Genomic DNA, 18822 nt, shown 5'->3' on the forward strand with positions numbered 1-18822 from the left:
GCATGTTTTTTTTTTATTTGAGAACATGATGACTTTTTGATATAATTGTAATGTTCCCCTTTAAGCCTCTTATTCAAAGACCCACGGCTTGCATTTTGATTTTTCTGTGCTTCTCCACAAACTTTCCTGTGCTACAGCTTTTTTCTCCTTCTCGTCACACTCAGGCTGCCTATGTGTGCTTAAAGATGTCTCCTCTGCTGTTTTTTTTTTTGTTGTTGGTAAAAACCCTGCCAAAATAATACCATGGCATAGTGTTGACCAATGAAATGAGCCCTTCCTCAATCCCTCCCTCACTGTAGTCTACATGATATTATCACTACATGAGTTGGATGTCATATGACATTTCTTCGGATGCCTAGGCCAAGTGTGACTAAAGGCTCGTTTAAGTACAGCTGCGCTTCGCCTGGAAAGAGGACGAGAGCAGGCGGCAACGGCAGCAGGTGTTTAAAAAAAAAACTGCGGTCAAGTCGGATGTTTCTAGCCGCCATCAAAGAATAGACAGGAAGTCAAAGAAACAGCTACATCCTGTTAGATCCAATCTGCAGGCTACTTGTTGTTTGCAGACTTCATTCAGATTTATTCATGTATTTGTAAAAATATATTTATGTTCAAATGTGCGTGTTTCTGACATTGTGTGCTATCCTTTGTTCTAAACACTTTTCTGCTCATCATGGTCTGTTAAATAAATTAGCTCTATATTATAAATCACACAAGATAAGTTTTTAGATTAAAGCCTAGACTATTAGCCAACAATTGAGCGTTGAGCATTATAATTATACAAAAAAAAAAATACAGACAAGAAAAAGCTCTAAAGCTCACATTACTAGTTTTGTTCATAGACTGAAGGTAAAAATTAAGTGTTTTTTTTAAACGTTTCAACAATATAAATATTAAAAGCTTATTTAAAACATGTGACATTTGAATGTTTTAGGTACCTGAACCTCTCAGTGAGGTGAGCGGAGTGAGTGGCCCAGGCTCTGTTGAGAACTTGCAGCCGTTTAACATCTCTGTCGCTGACTGGCAGTCTGTACACCGACTCGTTCACACGCTCCAGGTCTGGAGAGAGACTGCTCAGCTTCAACAGATGAACCTGGGAAGACAATATGACACATTTTTAATCAGACAACCTAAGGAACATACAACTATTTGTCCATTAAGGTAAAGATAACCTAATAAATTGAATTTACAGTAAAGTTTTACAGTAAAAACTTGTATTATATGATCGATGTACGCAGACCTTTTTGTAAAAATGCATCAGATGTTTAAACACAAATAACACAACAACTAAGTAAGCAACATTTGTTATACCTTCAGTTTTTCCATACGTGTCTGGACCACAATGAGCCCTGGTGAGCCAACTGGGTCCGACTCCTTCAGCACCTCCTCAGCCTCCTCTGCCTCACGGATCAGTGTGTCCAACTGCTCTCTGAAACCCTCACAGGCCTGAGATCCAGCCTGCAAACAGAAGTGATGGCTTAACATTCATATAATGAGGTTTCACAAAGAAAATCATGATGTATATGTCATTCTTTTTATGCCCACACATCCCTGCTATCCCACCTGCAGTACTTCCTGCTGCCTGTGAAGGGCATGCTCCAGTGTTGCTAGACGTTGTGTGAGTGACAGGTGGTCGGACTGCAGTGCCGCAGAAGAAGAGGCGTCAACTTGGCTCTTCAGCTGCTCGCCAAATGCCTGCAGCTGCTTGAGGGATTGTTGCGCTGAGGCCTGGTCACCAAGGCACGCCTGCAACAGTAATGTCATCAGAAAGAACAGAATGACTAAATGTTTTGAGAAGTTGGAAATATACATAGTATTTACGTGTAGACTAATAACACAGGGTCCACAGGACTGTATTCTTAATGCAAAGGCAATAAAAGATTTAGTCAAGGACCCCATGACATATCCAAAATGTCTGAATTTAAAATAAATTGCTGCATGTTCTTATATTTAGGTGTTTATTCAGTGGGTTTTTAAAGAGCTTTAGTCCCAAAGAGGGTCAAGTGATCCTTTTGCTGAAGGCTTTGTGTAAAGCTTTCTTTGAAAAAGCTTTCCAGAAAGGACAGCTCATAAACAAACAACAGTTATCCACCTCTAATTGTTTACTATAAAAATAGTTTAAATAAGAGATTCTCAGTCAAAATAATGGTCTGCATACATTATTAGGACAGTCCGTCTCCAGACCTCGCTCAGCATGGCCCAGCGTGACATTGGGGGACCCCTGCAGTGTAAATCAGGGGCCTCCCTGTCTTTCCCTTTGCGATCTCCTTTTCAAAGGGCTTTTGTTACATTGTGCTGTGAATCTACATTCAAGCAGACAATAGAGCAGGGTGCAATTTGGTATTCTGCAGAGGGGATAGAGGCTTTGTGAATCCTTATAGTGAGCTGACAAGCCGCTTTGGAGCTTATTCACAAAATATCAGAAAGGAGGAGGGTAAGCTTCAACTGCTAACAGAATTTGTTTCACGTCATCCAGTGGACTGTGTTACACCGTCCCATCTCTACTCACATCACAGTCCATTATCCAGGCGCTGCTCTCCTCCTCTGTGATCTCCCTGTCGGTGGCGCTCTTCAGCAGGCGATCAGCACGTTCTTCTTGTTTCTGAACGAATGTCACACACTGGCCACCTAATGACCTGTAGCGCTGCCACAGGCCCAGCAGGGCCTTGCTGCTCCTTAGCTGTTCTGAGATCTGCTCTAGCAGACTGTTCCACCTATAGCAGAGGAGGAGAAACACATTGCTACATGTTGACCTCAGCTCAGAAGTTGCTGCAATTTGATTTGAAGTCGCTCGAGGGACAAGCTTTTGTTATCCCTACCTAATGTTGACGTCCTGGAGGGCTGTGTTGAGTGTTTCAGCGACAGACGGGTGGCACTCTGTAAGTAGCTGGTGTGTTACAGAGCCAAACTTCTTCAGGCTGCTCTCCTGTTTATCCATCTCATACTGCAGGTTCTTACGAACACAGAGGCACACGAAAAGTGTATTTCATCTTCAAAGTTTGCAAAATGTCCTTCACACAGTCTATTTATTATCTCAAAATGAGACACCATTGCCAACTGTCTTTCGGTCAGAAATGCTTTTATTCACACAACGATCTGCAATAGTTATAGTACTATCTCTAGCAAGACTTTATGCACTAATAACCGATGCAAAGTATTTTCATTGGTGTGCCACTCTAGACACATCTGCTCACCTCCAGACTCTCCACCTGTTGCTGTACTGCCTCTAGAGACCCGTTTAGGAGACGCAGCCTGGACACAGAGTACCTCCCCTCCATCAGGTAACCATTAATCTCCTCTGAAGCTCGCCGGTACAGCGTCCACTGCTCCAGCATCGACCGCAGGCTCACCTTCATCTGGCTTATCTGTTGGGAAGGTTGGGAGACAAAACGTGTAAGTATCTTAAAGCACAATGGGGAATTTTAGGCAACAATCATGAGGGTAAGAGTTCTAAGAAAGTCACCATGTGGTCCAAATGAGCCCAGGATTGGTTCAGTCCTTTAAGGGTCTCCTTGAAAACAGAGCATGCTGCTCCTGTCTTATCCTGGATGAGAGCATTTCCTCGTTCCTCTGCTTTCTCTAGATCCTTCTCTTTTTCCTTCACTATTTCCTCCAACTCCTGCAACAAACAGCTCCATTGTTTTAACTTTCTTCAAAAATCAAACTCAAACTGTGTGCTGCATCCACAGCATTGGTGTGTGTATATGTACCTGACAGTCTTTAAGTGCATTCTGCACAGATGATACATCCTCTATCCTGTGTCTCTTCTTCAGTTTATCCTCCTGTAGTGTGAGCCAGGTATTCAAGGCCTGAACTCCATTTTCATGCTCCAACCAACCTTCCAAAAGTCCTTCCAACAGCTGAATCTAAAATATAAACAATTTTGGAACTCAGAAACTGCAAACTAAAAATATGAGAAGAAAACAGTCAGGTCTGTGGCACTGTAACGGAAACATTACCTTTTCACCAATGAGGCCCTGTAGTATCTGCCATCGTCTGTTCATAGCTCCCAGCTTCTCAGCAAAGTCTGTTTTGTCACTGCGTTTCCCCTCCACATCTTGACTGCTGATCTGCAGCACTGACTGGTTTACAAAGTCTACAGTCAACTGTTTACAGGTCAGATCTATGCGGAAACCCTGTGAAACATAAATGAGACATGATGCGACTGTGATGAGGACGAGGGACTCAGAGGAAAGATAAAATACATAACTCCTGAATAGTTGTTTACCTTATACTTCTGTAAGAAGTCCTGGACCAACACTGAGCCCACAGCTCCCATGATTTTGTGCTGGTCCTCCTGTATGAGGTTTTCCAAAAGAGAGATCCAGCTCATTAGCTCTGTGATGGCGTGGCGGGATGCCAGCTTCTCCATCTGCAACTAAGGAGCAAGAACAGAAGGATTACCATGTAGCCGAAATACAGTACCAGCGAGGACAAAACCTCTTGGAAAAGAAATGTGTAACAATTAAAGTTCAACAGCTGCTGTTTTCAGACCTGGTGGAGCTTCTCTTGTACAACAGGAATACGGGTCAACAGTTCAGCCCACTGAGTGTCAATGTGGCCCAATGCCGTCCTGAGACCAGCTGTATCTACTCTTTTCAATCGCAGAAGCTGGTTTCCTGTACTGAGCACAGATGAACGCAAAGACGACTTTGCATCCACTTCCTTGGAAAACTCCTAGAAACAAAATGACAGTGAGTTAACTTGGTATCTGAGCATGCGTTCATGTATAATATAGATATTATTATTTTAAATGTGCACTGCCCAAACTAACCAGGAAGGCATAGAGGTGGTCTCTGACGGTCTCCAGCTCCTGAGGGACTGTCACTGACTGGGTCGTCCAGAACTCCAGCTGATCCAGAGCCGAATGCAACCAGTGGCTCAACTCTGCCGACTCACTCTGGTACCTGAAGTTTATACTCAGGTCAAATATGATCTTTTTGTTCTGAAAGCTTCTGAACGATTACAGAAACATTTATTACTGTATCTAGACTCATGGTATCACAAACAGGACCGCTGACTCACAAAGCTACATCATTGATTTGATTCTTGGCACACTGCCAAACAAAACAAACTTCCTGACCTGCTCCAGTGTTTAAGCGTGGAATCAAGGCGGTGCAGCTCCTTGTTGACCTTGGTAGTGGAGGAGAGCCAGTGATCTCCCAGCTGGGTCAGCTGGTTCTCCAAGTCTGAGCAGCCAATAGACAGAAGAAGCCTCTTGCCCTCCTCCAGGACCTGGTACAGCTGGGACTGATGCTCCGTCAGGCTGGCCTTCAGACGCTGTAGGACAGAGGGATAATTGATACTATAACAACAAGCATGTTTAAGCTTTCAGGGGACGTCGGATGACGTCTTGATAGTGTCATGCAGTATCAAGATGCATGTATTTGTGCATCTATGTGTGTCCAGTCTGTTTAAAGTACTAACCTGGAAGAGACTGATCCTTTCAACAAGTCTTTCCTCCGTCTCTTCTACCAGGCCGACAGTAGGGATGCTACATTCAACAGCCTCCAGTTGTCTACACACAGCCTGGTAGTTTTCCACAAGCCTACTCCATGACTGTTAATGAAGAAGAAGAAGATAGTGGCTAAGTTAATTCATTCTACATGTTTCATTCAATTGAACTATTCCTATTTGCTATAATTTCTTTCGTCACTCATTCCCACCTCCAGTATGCCCTCCAGCTCCACTCCCCTCCTGTGTGCCTGTTTGAGCACACTGTGGGCTAAGGCCATAGTCTCTTCCAGGACCTGGCTTTCCCTCTGCGCCACAAGACCAGACACTTTACTGTAGAAGGCCTGGGTGAGGATCATATGGCATTCAAGGCCCTGGAAAAACTCCTGTATTTAAGGAAAGACCATGTTAGAAAAGAAAGAAATATGTCTCTAGGTGAACAACAAATATACTGCAACCCATTTTTACCACCCTCCTTACTTTGTGTTTGTCTAGTAACATCTGGACCTCGATGACAGAAGCCACCGTCATCTTCTGATCGGCAGCCATCTTGTCCTGGGCGGTGTCCACCAGGTCTGTGAGGTCATGAAGTGCAGCTTCATACTGAGACTTGAGAGACAAGCCGTGGTTCAGGCTGCTACGTCTGGAACCCACCATCAGAACCAGCTCCTCATAGGCATCCTTCACAAAACCATCAACATGTTATCACAACAGGGGCAAGTGTAAGAACAAATAAATGATCTTCATAGGGAATGTGATATTACCTGTAGTTTGAGAAGTTCCTGGTTGGAGATTTGGTCAGATTGTAGTCCCTCTGCTCTTGTTTTCAGCTCAGTCACTCTCTGCTCAAACTCTCTCAGACTCTCCTCTACTTCTGTTAACGTCTACAAAAGATGCAACACATTTAATAAACACACCTTCTCAGAAGCTACTGCTAATTTACTGCATCTGTGGGATTTCTATAATTTTGTATTATGTGTGTAGCTGCCTATGGTCGGTATCATACCTCTATTTGTTTGGCCGCAGGTCTGTCCACAGTTCCAGCCATCTTCTGGAGCAGCAGGTGTTTACTTTCACTCAATGCAGTAAACAGCATTCTCAGTTCATTCTGTCAAGGACAACATAAACAATGTTAAGAAATGTTAAGTTTCTTATTCACAAAAAAAACATGCTTCTTACACTTACAAGTTTTATAAAAATCCGACTGGTGGATCGACATTGTACCTGGAAGGTTGAGTATTCCTGCAGCCTGTCCCTCATAGCATCACAGTGCTGGTCCAGGGTGGAGTCTAGCAGCCCCATCCTCTCCTGCAGACCCTCCAGTGTGTCCTCCATCAGGGCTTGCTCCTCTCCTCCACACAGCCGGCCGGCTCCTCCACCCAGAAGGTCTCTGCACTGGTTTACCTCCCAGCTCATCGCCTTCAGCTGTTTAGTCAGACCCTGAACAGAGGAGCAAAAGTCAGTAACATGGCAAACATGTTCCTTCCAGTAGAGTTTTAATTGTGTTGTCTGTTTATTTCCTAATTTTGTGTCTATTACAACAATACACGTGTCGTTAATACCTCTAGATTGGAAAGTTGTGTCTCTGTGTCTTCAGACAGCAGCACAGGACCAGCGAGCAGCTGATTCTCAGCAGCATCCAACCAGGAGGAAGCTGCTGAAACTGCAGCGTACAGGTCCTGCTGGACTGCTGTCCCTCCTAAAGACGCTGCTAGTTTGCTGTCACCATCCGCCGTCTGTGGAGAAGAACAAAGAATATTTACTCTGAAGCTGTCAGTAACAATGTTTTTGTTTCTTAATAAAGACACCTAAACCATTCTCACAGGGAAACACAAAGTAATAAAAGAATTTTAAAAAAAGGTGGAAAATCTGTGCTTTACCTCGCTGGCCATTCTTTCAAGAGTCTGACTGCAGGCCTCAAATAAAGCTTTGGGAGTGCGAGAGTCTTGGCTGGCAGAGATGCCTCTAAACACCACGCTGGGGCTGGACAAGCGGGACCGGTGGAGGACCTGGTGACAAGAATGACAAAAGAGACACAAGAGACATATGAAAGTCTGACTGGCAGCAAAGTGAAATTACCTTCAAAATGCAATCAGCCTTGAGTAAGGAGTTTTAGACAACTCAAAACATGGGTCGACTTCACACTATTTATTAAAAACATCCCACTCCATGATGTATGGCATGTGTACCGGGCTGAGCTGATCCTGTTCCATGGCGTTGAGGGAGAGCTGCAGCTTTGTGCTCTGATCTTTGTTCAGGTTTTCCCAGCGCTGTCTCATCTGGTCCCAAGGAGACAAGGTCTCAGACTCCAGCAACACTCCTCCTGGGATGGACAGCTCACTGTGGGAGGTAGAGGGGTGAGTCGTGGTAAGAGATTGGCCTCTAAAGTGGTATTTTACCTCTAAGTTCCACTGCAATTTAAGGTTTACCCTGCTATTCCAAATAAACATAAATTAAAAATCACACAAAAAATGAATCCCAGAAGCATCTCATTAATGCAGAACACAGTAATGTTTGTTCCACCTGTGTAAGGAATAACAAAGTAAGTGTGAGAAGAATAGAGGGAGGAGGTACCTGTCCCCATTGGGTGTGGTCTGCTGGCTGAGTAACTCCTCTCCAACGCTGGCTAAAGACTGCAGCAGCCTTTTCTGTTCAGCTACTTGCTCCTGCAGCTCCTTAGAGGTCAACATACAGCATTTAGGTCATTAAGAGTCAGAGTTATATCGCAAATGTATCTAGAAGATCCACTTCAATTCAATTGATTTGCCCCAAACATGACAGCCGTTTGGCCTTCCAGGCAATCAAGATGAAATCTACATAAAAGTTCATCTTCCTTACCCTCTGTCGAAGAAGGTTGTCATGGTACTGCTGTGTGCGTGTGGATCTGGCCTGCGAAAGCCAATCCTGGACATTGGGACTCTGGGAGAGAGATGAGTCCGGTTCACTGTCCTCCTGCTCCTGCAGTGAACCCTGGGGGAAAGACAGACGGACGTCAACACTTTTTAAATGCTCAAAAACTTAAACAGGAAAGAAAGGGACACGAAAAATAGTTTTCTTTCTGAGGCAGGGTGATAAGGTTTGTGAGTTTGTAGAACAGGAAACGGAATAAAGCACCAGTACCAGAGGAGACTCTTCAACAATAAATCTGTATTTTGAAGTATTACAGTTAAGATTGCAAACCAGCGTTTCACTTTCGTTTTGAGACTCAGATAACTAAGCTATTGTAGTTCCTATGCATTGTAGAGTCATTTTGTGAATGAATGGATACCAGTATTTACTAAAAGAGAACATTAAGGGAGGTCAGCAACAGGGGATTTTTCTTTTAGGGGAAAATATTTGTCAGTGAAAATTCAGATATTTTTTTACCATACAAAGAAAATAGTTTTTTTTCCAAAGGGGCCAAAGACAAAATGTGGTGTCATCAGAACCACACCTGCAGCAGTACAGTAGTGTGAGCATGTGATGAGATGGCATCTTTTTGTCTGTTGTTTGAGCCCCATTGTGAGACACACAGGCTCTTATTGTCCCACAGTGGAAAACAGTGGACTTTTATGAAGGAGCGCGACACGACCTTTAGTATTTGCACAATACTACCATTGATACTGTTGCACAGTGTCACATAATGCAACACAGCACAACACAAGTCACACAGAGGCAGGGAGGAAGGAAAAGGTGGACAATTGAAAAAATGTGTGGTAATGTGGAGGGGAAGGGGACTGCAGGCGTGGAACCGTCGAGGCCCATTGACCACAAATGACCTCCGATCTCACCTGTATGCCAACTTGTTTGTCCTGCAGCATCTTCTGCAGCTCCATCAGGCTGTCTTTGAGGGAGTGCAGCTTGAAGGTGAGTTGCTCCGCCTCTCCCTTGGTCTCGGCTCGACCCTCCAACAGTAAGCTCTCGCTGTGCACGGACAGCTCTGACAGACACGACACCTTCTGCTCGATCTCAAACAGCATATTCTGGAAAGACGAGTTACGGTTCATGATAAAAGAGCTTTTCTTGAACATTTCTTAATGAAAATTAAGTTTTACTTGTTGCCCCTCAACACCAGATGAGACCAGTAAAAGTAAAGAGTTTTTCTTTATTCTATTTTTAAATCCAAAAAAAGGTAAAATCATACAATAATTCCAGTGGTTTAGTAGCTTGCACTAAACATGATGAAAGACCCTATAAGCTTTTCAAAACATGCACTGTACACATGAAGCATCCTTCAGCATGCTTAGTTTTTCTGCCTCTTCTTGTCCTTATAAGATACAGTTATTATCACATACATTATCAATCACCTTTTCAAGTTGTTTCCCACTAAATCCTTTTCATGATATCCCTCTTACATTTCCTAACAAGGGAAACAACAAAAAACGAGACCCTCCTTTTTCGCTGCCCAGGTTTTGTGTGAAAAGTGGTGAATGTGTATGCAAGAAGGGAGGTACAACTCTAATTCCTATCCTTCACACGAGGATACAAAAGCCCTTGACAGAGACAGAGAGCCAATTCCCCACACAGAATCATTCCCAACAAAACAGAGTGCCGTCATACAACTCTTTTCACTCTATCCGGTGCTGTCATTGTGTCCTTCACTGGGAAAGTGGGGAACCTCTGTTCTCTCTACATTTTCTTACCACAAAAAAAGCCTCTTTATGGTATTCTAATTCAAATTCCTCCCGTTTGGCCCAGAATCAGAGAGCAGTTTTGCTGCGATTAATACAGTTAAAAGACAAAGGGAGTTGTTTTATATAGTCTGGTGAGATACAATGTGTGGCAGAAAGTTTAGACTCAGCAAAGTATTTCATTAAGCACTGACCCGTAAGAGGCTACGCTTAAGTGGTTTCTGAGCTGCTTACTGTGTGGTGATTTTCTTGTAGTGTAAGACTGAACAGACTGTGGCTGTTCAGTGAAGAGTTTACTGCAAAGGTAAATCAGCCACACAAAACTGTGGAACAAAAATACCTAAAGAACAATACTATCCTAATGCAGAAACCCAATTCATCCGATAAAACATTTGAAAAACAAATAATTTTTCACCAAAGCCTTTTATATATGTTCTTTCATTCGTTGATGTTCTGCTCCTCTTCTTCCTGAGTTGGTCCTGAGTTTTTATTTCTTCCCATCACTTCATTTCTATAACCAATCTAGTAAATCAATACTCTGATAATAGACGCTTGCAGACAGTTTTTACCCCTTGAGGATGACGATCCGTAGCTCCACAGGGGCCATATGTGAGAATTAATCAGCTTACTGTCTCCCAGCTGTCTCGCAACACTGATTTCCTTTGCCTGAGTAACATGACTAACATTATTACTACTGCGAAGCCAATTATGGTGCATCACAGGGTGAATGTTTAAACATTTATTTAAATCAGTTTTGCTTTCAAAAAGTCATACGCTTTCACAAAAAGACACGGTGCACTTCCGCAAAATAACCGTCAGCTAAGGCAATAAAAAGCACTTCACTTTTCTGATGACACTACAAGTTGAAGACGGTCACTGAAAAACCTTCAGAAGGTTTTTGGTTGTGGATCCTTGACCTGTGACCATTAAGCCATGGATGTTAACTACCCCTCAGTTTAAAGATGTTACCAACAAACAGGATGAGTGGGGGAACAACATTTGTTCCTGGAGGAAGAAGTGTTGAAGGGTGATCGAAGGGTCAGCCCCCGATCTTAATACCAATGTCCTAATCCTAAAAAAAGTGTCACTATATTGCACAACAGGGCACTTTTATCCGGCTCTGTTTTAAAACATATTCACAGCAGGTTCTGTCAAGTTACTTTGGGTTTTAAGCATGAAGTGAACAGTTTATGTGTGACTAAAATAGTAACAGCAATGTAATACTGAGGGGATGAATCCATGGATAGTCATTATTTCTGGCAGAGTGAAGCAGCCTTATACTTCACTTTAGCCTTTGATAACTCCCTCTTGATAAAACTCTTCAAAGCGTGCCTGAGGCAGTGGTAGGTTTTTCTTGACTGTGTCAGTTGTTATTCTTAGGAATCCAAACAAACCAAGCTCAATATCTTTCAACCGGTCAGTCCAGCCTTTGATGAAAGCAGAAATGTCATTCTCACCTGACAGTCGATGAGCTGCTCCTCCATGTCCAAGTCCTCGTTTTGGGGCTGAAGGGCAGAGCTTAAAGTGGCACGAGTGCTGAGCAACCAATGGTCGAGCTCCTCGGCCTCACTGTGGTAACGCTGCAGCGCCTGTTCCTGTCGCTGCTCTTCCAGCTGTTCACTTAGTTTTTCCTGTAATGGACGCAGACAGACATTTTAGATTCCACAGGTGAAACTATTCTGATAAATAAGAATGAAAGTATGCAAATTGGGGAGATGTAAATGAATGCCATCTTTAAGAAGGGCCTCACCTCCAGCAGCTGCCTTTTCCCAGAAGCCTTCATTCGAATGGTGGCCATCCTCTCTCCCAGCACAGTGAGAGTAGACTGGAGGGCCAGTTGGTCACCGGCCTCCCCATCGCTGTCGCTGTCCGCTAGCTCCTCAGAGAAACACGTCTGCAGCTCACCAATCTCTTCCTGCAGCATCAGGATCTCATCCATCACAGCCTGGTGGAGATAAAGGAAGTGTGCTGTAGCCAAGAGGGGAGAGGACATATAACGGCAACGTCCTAGGTCCAATTCTGAGTAGGAACGTTGTTGTGTGTCATACTCCTTCGTCCCTCCCTCTACATTTAATTTATTTAAGTGTGAGCGGTGGAATAAAAAGCGTGATTTGGAAAAAAAAGAACTTTAAAGAAGAAGCAATTAGAAAAAGGAATAGTAGATGATGAGAGGCGGCATTAAAATAGGGTTTGTCCAAATTACATGACAGTGGCGTGACGAAAAGGGACTGTAACTGCTTTCACTGAGAAGTTGGCATAGCAACGGAGAACAGTGCCATACAGTCTGTGCATCGCACTGGCCGGTGCAATATCAAACCCCTCAATCATTCTCTGTTTGCTCAGAGCAGGCTTGTCTTTTGTCGGCTTTGAGTTTTTTTCTTCAGGCTGTCTAAACGTGCACTGCTACTTTCAACGTTATCAATACTGCACTCACCTCCTCTTCTCTCTTTCTCTATCACACATACACAAACACAACAACCCCAATTCCTCCAGACCTCTCTGTCCCGCCTCTCTCTCACCTGGTGTGCAGCCATCTGGCTCTCGGGGCTCTTGCTCGGCTCCAGGCCCTCACCGAGCGATCCCTCGATGGATTCCATCTTCGTGGAAATGGACTGGAGGGACTCCTGATAGTGTTGCTGCCGCTCAAGAGCCTCGTACAGACTCTTCTGCTTCTCGCTTATCTATGATCAAAGAGAAAGAAATTCATGAAAGAGAGCAAAATCAATATTGTAAACTGGAGAAGAAGTCCACTGTATCATAATTTATCTTATGATGTGTGGTCGAGGAGGAATAATATACTTTTAAACAATGTACTCTTGCTTAAGATCTGATCCGATTTTGTGATAAAAGTGTCCAAAATCTTAAAACTTTACCTGTGAATTGTTCACTGTAAGCCACAAGGGTTTCTTAAATCTCTTAAAGCAGTTTTTTTCCTATCTACATCATACTTTTCTAGCCGTTGGCATATTGGAACATAACATATATATATATATATATATATATATATATATATATATATATATATATATATATATATATATATATATATATATATATATATATTTCTTGATTAATTCATTTAGTTCATAGTAGCTGATGATGTGATGTACCACGTTCTTGAGTGTTTCCCAGGATCTCTGCAGGTCATCCAGGTTAGCAGCACTGGTCTCCATAGACGGGTCGTACAGCTCGCGGAGGGGCGCTCGACTTAAGGCACCTCGACCCTGTGGCACAACAACACAGTGAGTGTAGGCCTCACTAGTGTGTGAGAGCGATGTCAAATATGTGGTTGAAGAGGGTGTGCTGGTTCTCAAATGCTCTCAAACATACTGGCAACAATGAATTTGAATTGCCACATTTGGAGGAAATATGCCCACATCTGCGGTACGTAGAGTAGAAGAACACACAGCGTTAAATCAAAACATCTCCAACCTGTTGTAGTTCTCTTATTGAAAGGTTTGCAGTTAATTAAATTAGTAACTACACTCTCTGTATGCCAGGGGGTCATGGTCATGGCAGTTCCAGTACAAGGTGAATTAGAAGCTCTGGTTGGCTGAAGGCCGATCAGATTAGTTTAAAATGTCTCCCATGATAATTTCCTTCAATCACTTTCCAACTGCCTCATTGCTTTTAGTTTACTTTCAACAGTTAGGCTCACATGACATATCACAAGACAAACACTGCATTTACATCACGCAATGGAAAACCTTTTGCTGTTTCTCTCAGAACAACAAAGAGCTTCGGTTTCACTGCTGCATCATTACAAGTCATCGATTACACAAAAAGGTAACGTTATGCTAAAGTAGCTCTGTTGATAAAATGACAACTTTTTCATTCACTCATTTACTCTCAGCAAAAAAAGCATGCGGCAAACAAATGTTCTTTAGCAAGATAAATCTGCAAACTTAATTAAAAAAGGGAAAGCAGGGACATCACAGCAACTCTCCAGCTGTTTCAAACATCCACTGAGTTGATAGTGGAGATGATGGGGAGGTCATTGTTTGGTGGTGGAATCAGACGGGAGTGATGGGATGAGTGAGCATGTCCATCTTAACAAGTCGTAGAGTCACATGTTTAATATTCTGTCTTAAAATCTTATATCAATTGAAACAAAAACTAAAAAGTCTGACAAAAGTTCATAATTCCAATGCAGGCTCACTTGCTGCATAAATCTTCAGTGTCTTGAAATTAAATACGTAATGCAAACCTTTGCATCCAGCACTGTAATTAGATAAAAAACTTCTTTGAGACATGTTCTTCTGCATTGAAAAACAGTATAATAATCTCACCCTAGTGACACATTGTTGTTTCAATTGAAGCAGAAGATGTTGAGAATAAATATTTGGTTGGCGACTCATTAAGATGGAGATGTTGTTGCTGCGAAGGTGAAAGGTTTCTAATGACTGAGAATTTGAGGTGTAAAATTGAAAAAAGACAGTGGTGGTATGGGCGCTGGGCGGGTCAGATAATGAAACCAGGGTGAGGTTTGCAGTACCTGGCTAAGAGGAGCGTCAGCATTAGCCCCTGGGGAAGGGGAGCGGCAGGCAGGGGGAGAGGAGACCTCACTGTTGGTGCCCTCCTCCCCTGACTCCTCCGTCACAGGGGAGAGAAGTGTGTGGCAGCGGCCGGCTGTCATCTGACCACACATACACACCGCACATCAAACGCGCACATCAAAAGAAGCAGGTGTAGGAAACGGGAGGCGAATCAAACAGAAAACGCCCAGATTTGAGGAGTGAGGAGACAGAGAGAGAGAGAGAGAGAGAGAGAGAAGAAAAATTAATGGGGGAGTGCAGATTAGCCAGATTGCAGTGAGTACATTGATGATTAATTAGACAGTGAGGAATCAAATAATACGGAGAGGAGACCAGACCACATTACTGCCATTGACATCAAACACTGCAATACTTTTGCCGTAGCACTGCATTTTTCAGACATATTTCACTGTATTGAAGCCACGAGATTTCTCTGGCAATGAATGAGCCATACAGGATACATCAGGGGAAAGGAATGACTATTACCAGGAAGTTGAAAATCACATATTCAGTAAGTAGGACACAAAAAACACACACACTGACACCGGTCGCACCACACACATAAAAACTGTATATATGCCTTTTCAAAACCACAGTCATTTCCTTTCCATCGCAGACACAACTCTCTTGTAAATGGCACACAGACATCTACTGTATATGGCAGGCTATTTTCCTTTGAGAACTAGAAAAGAACCACTTATACACTTGTATGCATGAGCATAGGCATTAGTGACACTATATTAACAGTAAGAAGAAGACACGAGAAATCGAAAGGAATATGAAGGCCCAAACTTAAGTAAAGTATAGCTAAAGCATCGCAGAGCTAACCGAGAATACAGCAGCAGCAGCTGTCCTAGAAGTGGCACAGTTATCTGTGGGCCTGCATGCTTCAGTAGAGAGGCAGAGCAGAAATGTGAGCCAAGCCCTACTGGGCTGCTATTTGGCAGTTAATGCAGAACTTGGCCAACTGACTCAGGACCTTGTTTTATTTGGTAGACTTTTTTCCCGGGCTTTATGATGCAATGCAACGCAACGAAGAGCATCAGCACACCAACACGAGTGGAAAACTTTGTGGTTTAACAAAGTGAGATTACTTAGAAGCTGAGCAGTGCAGTGCCAACACTGTGGTAACGGTGACACAGTACTATTCATGTTATACCAAATCAAGGATATCAGCAGTCCTAAGCAATCCATCTATGCCACACACACACACAAACTTATCAGGCTCTGCTCACATACTAACACACACACACATGCAGTGATATCCTGTTTCCTGATCTGTTGAGACCAAGCACACCACAAACAGCAGTAACAGAGCAAGGAGAAGAAATATGACTCCGAACAAAAGACAGAGTAAGAGAATGTATTTAGATGGGACCACATATGAAAACAGAATCAGGGTAATATGAAGTGAAGTGACTCAGCACAATATCAGTGCAGTAATACTAATTAATATAATTATTTATAATAATAATTCACTTATCACTCTTGCAATACAAAACGAAAAATATAATGAAAAGATAAGGAACACAATAATAGAGTGAAAAAGCCTATTATGAATATGAATCATTTGATATCTACGGGTCATGGACCACTGAATAGATACAAATGAGGCCCTATTGCCCAATTTAAGCGTAAATGTCATCTCAGGGGGTACACATCGCGTTAACTTGGAATTTAATTGCACCAACATAACTTTGTACACAGTTACTGGGAAATAGTAACACATTATCATAACTGTCATCCTCTAATTTGGGATAACTTTAAGCCAATTACAATTATTGTGAAATGAACCGTAAACACCATCTAGAAACTCCTAAAAGGTCCCTGAGGTTCCCTGATTTGCAATTTTGAGAAGCAGTGGTCTGGACAGAATGGGAGAAGGGATAGAAGTTACACATGCAAACACACACACACACACACACACACACACACACACACACACACACACACACACACACACACACACACACACACACACACACACACACACACACACTGACAGGCACACACACAAACAAACAGTGGGCTGACAGGCACACAGCCATGCCGTGTATCATGTGTTAGTTTCTGGGTGATTGTGTGTGTCCCAAAAAAGGCTTCACCACTCACCATGACGACAGAGGGGTGTGCTGGGAGCTGCTGGTTGCCGGCGGCGTTCGTGGTCGCCACAGAACCGGGCAGCTCCTCATCACTCAGCTCGTCCATGCCGTCCGAGAGGCCGTCCACCTCGTTGACCGTCAGCAGCATGGTGGCGTGTTTGGCTTTGACTGTCAGCATCTTACACTTGGAGTGGAGCGAGGCGATTTGCTCCTGGTAGCCGCGGATCTTCTGGGCCAGCTCCTGTCAAAACATCCCACCCCAAAAAGAAAACACCAGCACCCCCAGGGTCAGGAGAGTGTGGTTCAGTCCACAGTGGAAGATCAATAGTTCCTGGTTAGAAAGGATCCTGAAAAAAAGGGGGGTGGTAGAGCTGATTCAGCGTTGAATGTGATGCCGGTTAGAGAGGAGTAAGTGGAGTTGACGCATTCTCCTCTCTCCAGTCTCTTGCTTTTGGCTTCACAGTGTGTGGGACTAGAAAGAAAATAGCACTGCCCCCCCCTCTCCCTCTCTCTCTCTCTCTCTCTCTCTCTCTCTCTCTCTCTCTCTCTCTCTCTCTCTTGCTTCTGTATCTCTTAGCCAATCAGAGCAGCACAGAGGCGGGTGACTCAGAGCAGCGGTGAAGCCAACAGACAGGAAGTTTGGTTGAGAGAGAGACCCTCGCAGAAATAGTTCAAAATCCCTCAGACACTCCCTCTTGTACACATACACAATTGGCAACGAAAAACAGGAAGTGATCTCATTGACTGCGCCCCCCCCTTCCTCTGCCTGCCGCTTCCCTTCTCCACCAATCCTTGAGACAGATTCCTTTCAACAAAAGAGAGTCGTAAGGAGAGAGGGAGTGTTAAGGGAGGAGGAGGAGGACAGAGAGGGTGTCAAATTACAGCTATGGCATGAGCCGGGCAGGCCGGGTCCAACTCCTCCCCCCCTCCAACCTCCCTGTCCCGCAGATGGTCAATGCGCTGATAATCAGGTCATGTGACTAACTGGGCCAGTGGAGTTGCAGCTTTCTGCTCAGCTTAGAGATCAAACTCAGACATAAACACACTGCCATGCCAAGTCACTGTGCAGCACCGGAGAGATTGCAGTAACAAGAAAATATCTACAAACAGCTGGGTTCATATGTTCCCCGTCAAGTTGTAGAAGTAGATACAAAATCTGCCAGAACCGAGCGAGGAAAGTAAAAATGTGATAATAAATGTGTTGGCTCTGGACAGATTTTTTCTGTTTCTCTGCAGGTCTTTGCCTCTCTCAGGCTGCCACCCCCCCCCCTCCTTTTCGATCTCTCTCTCCCGCATTGGAGATCAAATGCACTTACTCAGCAAAGCAAAACCACAACAAAAAGTACAGGGCTGACTAAAACAGATACAAGATAACATCTACACTGCATCAAATATGAATCTATGCAGATTTGGGCATTGTGTTGGGCTTGTAGGAGCCCAACACAATGTTTTCCTAGACCAGAGTATGTGATGGCACTGCTCTGATGACATGTGATTTATTCCAGAATTAATGGTTTTATAGAAGCATCAAATAATTCCCTATTATTTGAATTTCGAATCAAGACATTGGGGAACAAATCAATATGTAGAGCAAGGATAGCAAATAAAATAATAAATACATTGCAGAAGGGCACCACAACTACTTTAAGATACACAGAATATTTCCTGTTGCCTCAACTTTTCTTTTTTGCGATGTCTCACACTGTCACAAAGTACAGGAAATACATAATGACTCAAACTTCTGCTCTTTGATGTTGACGTCGGCCTCAATAGAAACAAAATGTTTAGACGTCAGCATATTATCGTCTTTGAATGTTGAATGGCTCGTGGCCTCTGCTCTAATATCCTGGTTTGTAAGATTCTTATCGATATATATCTTCTTCTATATCTTCTTTGAAGATGTAATGCTCTTCTACAGTACAGTCAATCTCCAAAAGCTCTTTCTGTCCTTGTTGCTTTGCTGTTATTTAACACATTATTTTTTCATAACAAGCTGTGTATTATGTGAATAAAGACTAATCTTAAAGTACACTCCACGGGCAAAAGTGTTATTCATAATTCATGGTTCAGTTGAAGCGCCTTAACTTCCACTGAAGGAAATCCTCATGCTTCAGCATACAATGA

At 43.3% G+C, this 18822-nt stretch overlaps 1 protein-coding gene across 1 annotated transcript in view; it reads right to left on the reverse strand.

The window, feature by feature from the left end:
* Nucleotides 1-18822, reverse strand: part of syne1a (spectrin repeat containing, nuclear envelope 1a) — a 113983-nt gene that overhangs the window by 19164 nt on the left and 75997 nt on the right. The window contains exons 91-121 of the mRNA XM_068576618.1: nt 16709-16939; nt 14557-14697; nt 13172-13285; nt 12581-12742; nt 11812-12006; nt 11519-11692; nt 9222-9413; nt 8290-8421; nt 8026-8126; nt 7641-7791; nt 7332-7460; nt 7014-7187; nt 6676-6891; nt 6458-6559; nt 6216-6335; nt 5932-6132; nt 5664-5837; nt 5425-5556; nt 5081-5277; nt 4772-4904; nt 4492-4674; nt 4226-4375; nt 3957-4133; nt 3708-3863; nt 3461-3616; nt 3192-3362; nt 2817-2950; nt 2507-2711; nt 1561-1743; nt 1309-1455; nt 936-1090 (exon numbers count right to left, since the gene is read on the reverse strand). Of these exons, the coding sequence (XP_068432719.1) occupies nt 936-1090; nt 1309-1455; nt 1561-1743; nt 2507-2711; nt 2817-2950; nt 3192-3362; nt 3461-3616; nt 3708-3863; nt 3957-4133; nt 4226-4375; nt 4492-4674; nt 4772-4904; nt 5081-5277; nt 5425-5556; nt 5664-5837; nt 5932-6132; nt 6216-6335; nt 6458-6559; nt 6676-6891; nt 7014-7187; nt 7332-7460; nt 7641-7791; nt 8026-8126; nt 8290-8421; nt 9222-9413; nt 11519-11692; nt 11812-12006; nt 12581-12742; nt 13172-13285; nt 14557-14697; nt 16709-16939 (4988 nt within the window). The remainder of the gene's footprint in view (nt 1-935; nt 1091-1308; nt 1456-1560; nt 1744-2506; nt 2712-2816; nt 2951-3191; nt 3363-3460; nt 3617-3707; nt 3864-3956; nt 4134-4225; nt 4376-4491; nt 4675-4771; nt 4905-5080; nt 5278-5424; nt 5557-5663; nt 5838-5931; nt 6133-6215; nt 6336-6457; nt 6560-6675; nt 6892-7013; nt 7188-7331; nt 7461-7640; nt 7792-8025; nt 8127-8289; nt 8422-9221; nt 9414-11518; nt 11693-11811; nt 12007-12580; nt 12743-13171; nt 13286-14556; nt 14698-16708; nt 16940-18822) is intronic.

This window comes from Clinocottus analis, unplaced genomic scaffold, assembly GCF_023055335.1.
Source record: "Clinocottus analis isolate CAN_PGR_092001 unplaced genomic scaffold, fCliAna1.0.p SCAF_15, whole genome shotgun sequence".
In the NCBI taxonomy this organism is placed as follows: Eukaryota; Metazoa; Chordata; class Actinopteri; order Perciformes; family Cottidae; genus Clinocottus; species Clinocottus analis.